Genomic DNA, 10,335 nt, shown 5'->3' with positions numbered 1-10,335 from the left:
TCGTACTCTCGGCTCTCCACCGACGTCGACAAGGCTAGTCGGTTGTTATGACCTGACATACTGGTGTTGGTACTCTTGCCGATGTTTAATGACTGCTTTAATGGTTACGCGCGTGCACGCAACCTTGACATTGTGGCTCAAATTAAAATTACTGGAGAATCTTCGTCGGTATTTACAGGTCTATGGTTCATTATCTATTTTTGGCTACCTTTAGAAGAGTACAAGATTGTGTTCTGCGAGAAGAAAGAATTTAAAGACCTCGAAAATTTGTTACTATATTTTAAACTTTTTTTTGTAATCGTTGGAGTCAGCTCGTGTATCTCTACCATGTACTATTTGTTACTATAAATATATGTGGTATTGATTGTAAAAAAAAAAAGGACGAGCGACCAAACACGCCCCCATACACTGGCAACTGGCAAGTGATGTTTCTGTGCACCACTAAGTGCTGACTCGACTAGACACCACCTATGCCTTTACATCATCGTGTTCTCTGAATTTTCCTCATACCTTTCCTGCCAATAATTGGATCTGCGCTGATAGAGTGATCATAGACTGACAGTCCTTCTCAGTCTCAGATCAGATGCATCACTGCAAATTGTTTGCTGGCTGGGACAGAGGATGGTGCCGGGCGGCCATCGGAGATTCGGAGTTGGACAAGAGTCAGAGAGATGGAGCCCAGCACACACCCAATCCTGTGTCCTCGCAAGCAACACCATTTCTAATTCTACTGCATAGCCATCATTCAACTCTCATCTGATGTGTTTCCACACCCACCTTGTGCAGCATTTGGATTTTTATGTGCTCGTGAGCGGTTCATGATCATTCTGCGGTAATACGGCTCGGTTCAAGAATTGGCACGGCAAAGCATAAAGAAACTAGTTCTTCATATAATCACAAGAAAAAATAAAACACAAGTAAAAGAAGCTAGATATGAACATAAACATGGTGGGTTTATGTATCTGTCTGATCCAGTTATACAGATGATTCGACAAATTTTGAGCACTAAGTATTAGCAAACTTCTTGTTTAGTCTGCAAGCTCGCCAGGTCCAACGAAGGGAGGCGGTGAAGGGAGGAAAAGATTGCTTCTGGGAAGAACTCTATACATGTGCACTCAAAGCATCCTTATTTTGGGAAGCTGCCTTCACAATAATATTGCAGAATTTCAGTTGCTGGGCTTCTGGTCTGTACCAGGTGATGCCTGAAAACGGAAGAAACACATTTCAGGTAGAGTTGCTATGAAACTCAGGCTGCTCAACAGCAATATCAATCAGATGATGTGAAATCTAGGAAAAAGCAAGTGCTCTGATGATGAATACTTACCCCAACTGATGTCACAAAACTGCAGACTGCACATTTGACAGACCTTGCGCCGTACTGGTACATCAGCAGCATTCGGCAATTCCCGCAGTTTACATGCGCAACCTGATTCCCTGCGTTCAAGGACAAGGGAATCATGTTTCATTCAGAGTGTTTGAGATTAGATAAGCACAGATCCACTCATCCTTATGAGTTATGAGTTCTTAGCAAACGTGGAGATTATTCAGAAGTCAGGACTCAATGCTAGCCATATCATTCAATCTTTGTGTTTGTGAATCATCCAGCAACTGTAGGACATGTTTGTCGGACTTAAAATTAGGGGATATTCATCAAACTTTGGTAGATCTAGGACATCCTTGTCAAACCTTTACTTTTCTGAATCACAACAAATGCATACATCCTACTGTCCAATTTCGATGAGTGTGACTTCAGGATAAGCCAATTTTACGATGTTAACAGTTATCGACTGATTGCTAGAGCTTTTCCCACCTCAGAATAGATTCTGTTCAGAATGAGGATTTAACATACACAAATCAACGCCAACATTGTTTCAGAAAGGCAATTGAAACCAGCGGAATACGCCACTTGCAACTGAGGAACGGAAAAAAGATAGAAAAACTTTGGTTAATGTACCTTCCATTGCCAGGTTGACCGTGTGGCAGCAAGAACATTGTACACTTGTCGCGCCACGTATGTACATTAGAAGAGTGTGGCATCCTCCGCAAACTAGCTGCGCCATCTCGGTCCCTGCACCAAATCCGGGTGGAAAATTCATTCGGGCAACTGCACTTTACGATATTGTCCAGTTAATGTTAAGCTTTTTGGGTTGGTTTAAGGGAGTACATAATCGTGAAATCTGCAGCTATATGTCTGTACACTGTACATAGAAAAGAAGCAAAATCCCCCGCCCTTGAAAAACTTCTGAAGTGAAGTGCACAGATTAACCAGAGAACCAATATGAGTTTGATTCAAGTGCATACCGGGAGCCGGCACGGTGGTCACAGTACTGCAAACTGCGCAGCATACTGACGGTGCACCAGCAGGATACATGAGCAGATTCCGGCACCCGGAACAGACAAGTTGGCTTTGAGCCCCTGAAATTGCACAAGCACGGAACCTTAGCTCAGTGGCTGAATCTCACCTACCAATAACCGAAGGTTTCAATTTCAGTAGAGCACTGGAATGGCAAAATCGGCAGAGAAATTTCTGTGGGGAGTGCTCCGGTGTCCCCCCCCTACGCTAATAAAACTCAAGGGGCAAGTTTAGCGAGATACTTATACATGCCCCATAACTTTCAGAAAATAGACAAACAACCCCTCCAGTCAAAACCGAACCCCTGTTTTACATGATGTGGCAGTTAAATAAAAATCAGCCAATGCCACGTTGGACTAGGAGGATTAAAATTCTCCTTCAGCACCATCATCCTTGGCCTCTCCTCGCCCCCTAAATACCCAGAATCCGGCGATCTTGCTCGCTCCTTCGGCGCGGCGACCATGGAGGCGCTCATTCTCGTCGTGTTCCTGACCCCTACTCACCTCTCGCAAATAAACACATTATCCCTCTCTCTGTTCTTGACTATGGAGGGCAGCGCGCATCGACAGCCTCGTCTCCTCTGTCCATAAGAGCATCTCCAACAGAGCCGCGAAATGGCGCACCGTCGCGTTTCAACCGTTTTTTTGCCGTGCGCACCCTCCCGCGCATCTCCAGCGGACGCGTCAAACCGGCGCGGGAAAGGAAACTTTTCCCTCGCGTGCGCTATCGCGGTATCCCGAGCGCCAAACTTGACGCGTCGCTTCGCGCGCGCTATAAAGTGCCGCGTGTGCGCGCAACAAACCGCCACGGAAAGTTCCACCGCTTCGCCTCGCCTCGCCGCTTCCCCGCGCCACGCGTCGCCGCCGCTCTCCTTCGCCTCCTTCGCCTCCGCTCCTTCGTCGTCGGGATGTTGCCGCGCCGCCGCGGAACGTCCGGTTTCCGCGGCATCCGAACGGGACGTTCTACGCGGAGATTCGTGCCGGCGGCTTCCGCCTCACCCTCGACACCTACAACATGCCGGAGCTGGCGGCGCGCGCCTACGACGCGGCCGCGTGGCGATTCCGGCGGCCACGGCGCGACCTCAACTTCCAGGACGTGGATTCGCTGGAGGAGGCGGAGTTCCTAGCGCCCGCACTGTGCGTCGTCAACGAGGAGGACCAACTGGGGCCTGGCGCCACCGGGGAATCTCGCCCGCTACGCAAACAACGGTGAGGGGTCTTCCTCCGGCGCGTCGGGCGGTGCGCTTGGGCCGCCATTCACCGACAGCAGCATCGAGGAGGAGGAGGAGGAGGAGGTGGCGGCACGCATTGTTCTACAGTCGGCGGATTACGTCCTCAACGACGAGGAGGAGGCGATGGCGATCCAACAGGTCGCCGTCATCTCGAAGCCCGAGGTGCGCGCGTGCTTCCGTCGCGAGGAGGCAGAAGTCATCCGTGTCGTGCGCGCGTACGAGGTGGTGCAGAAGGAGGCGGCCGTCCGCCACGTGAAGCAGGAGGTCATCGACCTCGACTCCGAGTAGGCCGCCGACGGCGTCGTCCTCCGCCGCGCGTAGAGTAGGTCGCCAACGGGCGAAATTAGCTTAGTTAGGTGTTGGTCGCCGGCGACCAGACTAAATGTAATCTCTTTTGCGACCGCAACTATGCAAATAAGCAACTATGTAGTTTGAATTTCACTTTTCTAAACTTGTTTGCAATGATCACTTACTGACAAATTTGAATTTGCATTTCTTGGTTTCGAATATGGGTGTTCTGCGCCACCTTCTAAACTGCTCGAAAATTGATTTTCGGAAGACTGAACTTCGTTTTTTCAGTTCGCTCGAATAAGGGCTCTGTTAGAGATGCTCTTATGGACAGAGAAGACCAGGCTGCCGATGCGCGCTGCCCGCCATGGTCAAGAACGGAGAGAGGGAGAATGCATTTATTTGCGAGTGGTGAGCAGGGGTCAGGAACACGACGAGAATGAGCGCCTCCATTGTCGTCGCGCCGAAGGAGCGAGCAAGATCGCCGGATTCTAGGAATTTAGGGGGCGAGGAGAGGCCGAGGATGACAGTGCTGAAGGAGAATTTTAAACCTCCTAGTCGAACGTGGCATTGGCTGTATTTTATTTAACTACCACACCATGTAAAACAGGGGTTCGGTTTTGACTTGAGGGGTTGTTTGTCTATTTTCTAAAAGTTATGGGTTTTCGGTAAACTTGCCCCTTCAATTTTATTGGCATAGGGGGGGACACCGGAGCACTCCCCAATTTCTATGGCTTAATTGATGTCCTGAGCTCACTCCTCTGTATCAGAACTTCAGAGAATATAAAAACAGCAGAAGGAACTGCTATAGAAAACTCCACTTCCTATATTTCTGATCCAAAAATGGAATATAAAACTGGAAGGCTGCTCTTTTGTGTCAAATGAAACTTCAATTCCTATACATCTAGTCCAAAAATCACGAGGAAGCCTGGACGCTTATGCCGTTTACATCTTCATTTTCGGGTGGTTAAGAAGTAAGAAACATCAAATGATTTCTCAAGGAAAATAGAGAACAATTTCCAAATCTGTCTCTTTTCTTGCAGTACCCAGTTGGAGACCATACCGGCATTGGGGGTGGGTGGTGTGAAGGGCACAGGAGGAGTTGGATAAGGGGCAAGGGGAACCGGCATTGCCGTGCCCGCGGCTGCCTTAGCCGACGTCGTCGTTGCTGTCGGCGAGACTCCGCACACTCTGGTGGAAGTCGAGGGCTAAGAACTGATTGCCTTCCCCTGCATGAAATCCTGCAGAGAGCGTCGGAGATTCCGATGAGAACACTTCGGTTTTACAGAAAAAACATCAGCTTCACGGTAAATCGAGCGTCAAGGAAGCAATTAGAGAAACAGAGTGTCTGCCTTGGCACCACTCATTGCGGCAACAAAGTCAAGCACCGAATCACCTGCTCGCTGCTGGACTGTGCTACCGCTACCGACGCTCGTCGCCGCACAGCACTTCTGCCGCGGTCCGCGGACGCTAGTCGCCGTTGAGCCCGAGGAAGAAGGCGGGCTTCAGAGGAAGAGGCGGGTCCGCATGGTGCCACCCCGGGCAGACGAACGCCTCCGGCTTTGGTTGCTTCGCTCGATCTGGTGAAGATTTCCGTTGAGAGAGACAAATAAGTTTTCCCCGCGTAACAAAGGTGAGTTGGGAATGCGGCGGATAATGTAAAGCGCGATACTATGGTTGAGAACGTGGATTCTCTTTCTTATCCTCTTATTATGCCATGTGGACCCATATGAACTTATTGCGCCATCCGGTTGTTTGTAAAATTCATTTTTTGTAGAAACTTCTGTGAACATTTATGTACATTTGTGGTTTTAGAAAGATAAGCAGAAGTTCTATAACAAATATGGTCAAGAGTTTGTGATTTTCTCCTTTTATCGTTTCAAACAGGTTGTTGTAGAATTTTCCTGTGGCTTTCATTTCTCCACTCTCCATATGAATTTATCACCTTTCTAACAAAAAATACTACTACTATGTATTTTTCCAACTCCAATTGACTCAACTTTATGACATGCTCTAATACTTTACCAAGTCATCACCATATTTCAATTGTGGAAGAAAAATTTCAAAATGACCTCTCAAATAGATTTTCACAAAATCTACGACCTTATTTTGCCATGCGCCATTGAACAAATGAATAAATCTTCGTTGGACCACTAGCCAGTCAGCTAAGATGCCAATAATGCAGTATTTCACGTTTCAGATTCAGGAAATAGTGGGTGAGAAGATGCCACGTGAACAATAGAAGTAACCAAGCGTCCAAGCCCATACAAACATATCTGGGCCACGCGCATATTGTGACACAGTGAAACTGATCGAATGTATGTAAGCTGTCCTTGGTAGTATACGTCATAGTGACGTCTGGCATTGGTAATGCTTGTGCATAATAATTCAGGAAGAAGGAAAGATTTGTATGTAGTTAATCAGTATCCTATAAGCATGCAAAAATGCAACGCTAAATTATTTGATTCCAGGCTACAAAATGATAAAGTCTAATAAATTTTGGTGTTTCGAAATATGCACTACTCACTACACATATCCATACATTTTTCTTGTAAATTTTTTGAACTCGTAAACATGAATTCCAATTTGGAAAATTAAGATATGATCGGAGCTCAAGAGCCAGAAATCCCTGCCCACTCGCGGAAAATTATATGTCTGAGTAGCAACTAACATGGAACTTTATTAAAAATCAAGGTAATTAAGGATGAAACTTCATAATTAATTTGTAAGCATGGGCGTGGTAATTTATTCTACCCCTAAAATAGCATATATAATTGTTATTTTCAAATAAAAAATTCAGATGTATTGTGCTTGCACTCGACATATAGTGCAAAATCACATATATTTGAACAAATAAGTAATTTAGATTTTTCAATTTTCATACGAACAATCCTAGTTTTCATGCCATATCACATGATGAATATGCAAGCAACGGAAACTTTAGGTAGTCTCAGGGCGTGTTTGGTAACCAGTATGACCCTAGCATCACTATCTCTCCCCATACATGCTGAGGGAATATAATTTGTTGCTTGAGAGCGAAGACGTTTTTTTGCTAGTATGTGTGTGTTGAGATATGTCTAGGTTTGGTTACCTCCTTACTAAAATGGCGAATATACCACCACAATTATGGAATGCCATAACCATTTCTGCACAAGTATTTGAAATATATAAAAAACATATTTGTACAACATTCCAACAATGTCTCTAATCAGAACAACTTTATTTGCAAACTAGATTGCTGGTATTAAATAAAAATATAGTCTGAAGATTGTAGTCCTGATTTCTTGGAACAGTAGCAGAAACAACCAGCAGGCGGCGGAAAAGCTACAAAATCCATCTAGGGTTCCGTCCTCCTCGCCGGTGATACCGCTGGCCCGCTCAGCCTCCGGTGGCCTCGGGGTCTTGGAGGTGTGGCGGCAAGGTAGTCAGAATCCCGATCCTACTACCGGAATCCTACGATTTGACGATCTTACATCACTATATCGATCCAAATCCCACTATGAATCCCAATCAGGTAGAATCCATGTTGAGTCCCGATCTAAATCGTACAATCCTTTACAATAATGTAGAATCTCGATCCTTTTTATGGATATTTCGATTCTACTGACTCTTTATTTTTTCCATCCGCTAAGCCTACAGGGATACTACTTAAACATCCCAAGCCCTTTTCACTTGCTTCAGTACCCTTTATTTACCTACCAAATCTCAAATGATCTATGGCTAGAATATTATTGCTAGAAAATTTATGGATTATTATTTTTATCTCCATTATACTATTAAAAAAACTTTTTTGCTTGATAAAAATATCTTCTCTGAGTAAGTATGGTAGGATCCCAGATTTTACGATTAGATACTACGACTCGATTCTACCCGACAGAAATCGACTAAACTCTCAATCCCGACTCTGAATACCTTGTGTGGCGGACCATGGCCGCTCACCGGCGGGGAGTTTCCGTCCTTAATTTAGTTTGCTTTTTCAATCTCTTTTTTGGGATGGTGAGGCGGCGGCTACATACTTAAATCAGAGTAAGATCCTCCCCGCCATATCCTCGCTCCGGTGGTGCATCTAGCGCTAACGGAGGGCGCGCTGGAGTTGTGTGCCCGTTGGATCTCCTGGTTTTCGTGTTCGTTGGTGTGGTTTCATGTCAGTCTCTTTCGATCTACATTTGTCATCATTGCCGACTTCCCGTCTGTCTACTACAACAAGCTTTGCCTGACTTCGGATATGGAGGGGTGAGGACATCGGCGCATCTTCGGCTCGTGCTAGTGTCTATAGTTATCGCTAGGTGGTCCGAGTACCATTTTGTAATTTTATTTACTTTTGGGCTATTTGTACTACTATTGATGATTATTAATAGATCGTTAGATTTTTCTCAAAAAAAAATAAAATATTAAAACACAACATTAACAAATAGATCCTCCAAGTAAAAAATGCAAGCTAGTATACAAGTTTCTTACACTAATGACCTCGAGTAGAAAAAAATTAAGAGGAATCAAGTCCTCGGCCATGGTCCGCTCACGTGCAGCAAGGTGTTGGACGATGGTGATGAGGCCATCGAGAGGAGCACGTTGAGCTTATCTATCGAGGTTGCGGGGTGGAGCTGTAAGCGGATGCGGCGCCGTCGAGAGGAGCACGCGGGCTCCAATAGTGGAGAGCTCAACTCTGGCATTGGGGTTGAGATGTGAGGCTGTGGGGAGGAGCTACGGAAAAAAGACATCGACATTGTTGCATATCTAACGGGACGAGAAGAAGCTATACATGAGGGAGAGAGGGGTGTGCGGGGGGTGGGGGGAGGTTTTCGGAGGGTGACCATAGCGAGCCTCCGGGTCACAGGGAAAATTTTGGGCAAGACCGGTGATGCCAACAATATGTGTGTAGCAATTCGCTGGGACTCCAAGTGCAGAGTGTTGTAGCAAGCGTATTTTCTCGCAAGGGTGACTCGATGGTTTATATTAAACTCTTGGGGAATTGGCTTAGAAGTTGTCTTCTTTCTCTCCTCTTCAACCTACAAAATAAAGTTCTTGCCTTGTGTCTCCAACTCTACCGTGTGGTTGTCAAACACAAGGGTTTGTATTAGCAATAAGAAATACAAATAAGAAATAAATAAAGTAAAGTAAATAACTCAAGTAAACTAAGTAAAAACAAGTAAAGGCTAAGGGTATTTGGGTTTTGTGTGTGTGTGAAGATAGTATTTTTGGTATTTTTGGATTAAATAATAGTAGAAAATGTAAAGCAAGGTAAAAATATTGGAAAGGTATTTCTAGTGATTTAAATTTGACCGGGGTTAATGGGTTCACTTGTCTATTCTCTTTTTAAGTTGTAGTGGATACTAACAATTCATTAATTGCATAATATTGGTGGAACTTTAATGTGTGTTTGATAAGCATTCATATGGGCATTAGGTCCTAACATGATGATGCAACACATCTCTCTTATACTTCTCGAGAAAAGGAAAACTCCAAGCAATCTTGAATTAAGAATCAACAGAGTATAGCCTTAAGCAATATGACATACTGTTTGAATATCAAATATGCTACCTTGAACTAACAAAATTATCACTATGTCACATGATAAACAAACCATATGTATTCACTCTATCTCTAGTGAGGCAGCGAAAGAAAGGTAAATACCATAGTAGATCATGAATTTGGTGTCACTATTCAATCACCACCACCATGCTACTCCATCTAATACATACTTCTCTCCACACATGTTTTTGCATACAAGTTGGATCAGAACAAGCACTTAAGAACGAGGTACATGATATGCATCTACCAATGCATCTTACACGTAATAGGTTCCAATCTCATATATCAATATCAGGTTCCAATCTATCTATCTGGTTTCAATCTCATATATCAATATCAGGTTCCAATCTCATATATCAATATCATAGAATAAAGATCCATCACATAGAAATTACATATATAACCATAATCATGTTGGGCAGCTCATATGGTACTACAATCTATGAAGAACAAGAGAGAGAGATAGATCAAGATACTGCCACAAACCCATAGTCCAGAGGTGGACTACTCTCACTTCATCATGGCGATGACGGTGGAGATGTTGGAGAAGGTGGAGATCTCTTCGGCGGCGGCTCTGGCGGAGTTTTCCCCTCCAATCTTCGTTGGTTCTAAGTCTGTTTCAGTGTTTCTCTATTTTCATCGCGCTCTCCTCGAGGATGCCTCGGAAGCCATATATATAAGGGTTTTTAGGTCAAACGAAATCCGTGGGAGAAAAAATCAGGCGAATCGGATGCCCGGGGAGGGTAGGAGGGGTGGTGGCACACCCTCGCGCCACCAGGCCTCTTTTAGCCTTCTCGACCCATCTCGTGAGCTCCAAGTGCTCTAGATGGTTCTTTTGATGAAATATCTCTCACGCCAACTGCACCAAGCGCCCCAGCGTCCTTCGCCGCCTCCTCGTCCACAAGCTCGATCCCGAGCTCGGCAACTCATCATC

The 10,335-nt window shown here is 45.1% G+C and overlaps 1 protein-coding gene across 2 annotated transcripts; it reads right to left on the bottom strand.

Annotated features, from left to right (window-relative positions):
* Positions 1-870: 870 nt before the first annotated feature.
* LOC127322611 (protein LSD1) lies at positions 871-5,532 on the bottom strand. Of its 2 annotated transcripts, none has more exons than XM_051351164.2 (6): positions 5,269-5,532; positions 4,936-5,113; positions 2,302-2,415; positions 1,955-2,104; positions 1,325-1,434; positions 871-1,202 (listed from the first exon to the last, which is right to left on the bottom strand). In XM_051351164.2, exons 2-6 carry the CDS (start codon positions 5,000-5,002, stop codon positions 1,167-1,169), a joined length of 477 nt encoding a protein of 158 aa, XP_051207124.1. In that variant the 5' UTR covers positions 5,003-5,113; positions 5,269-5,532; the 3' UTR covers positions 871-1,166. The 2 variants fall into 2 exon arrangements, with proteins under 2 accessions (XP_051207124.1, XP_051207125.1); XM_051351165.2 differs by having other exon boundaries at positions 1,955-2,068; positions 5,269-5,528.
* Between the last annotated feature and the right edge of the window lie 4,803 nt (positions 5,533-10,335).

This window comes from Lolium perenne, chromosome 1, assembly GCF_019359855.2.
Source record: "Lolium perenne isolate Kyuss_39 chromosome 1, Kyuss_2.0, whole genome shotgun sequence".
Classification (NCBI taxonomy): Eukaryota; Viridiplantae; Streptophyta; class Magnoliopsida; order Poales; family Poaceae; genus Lolium; species Lolium perenne.
Note: the sequence above shows the minus strand (reverse complement) of the source record. Positions and strands in the feature narration are given on the sequence as shown.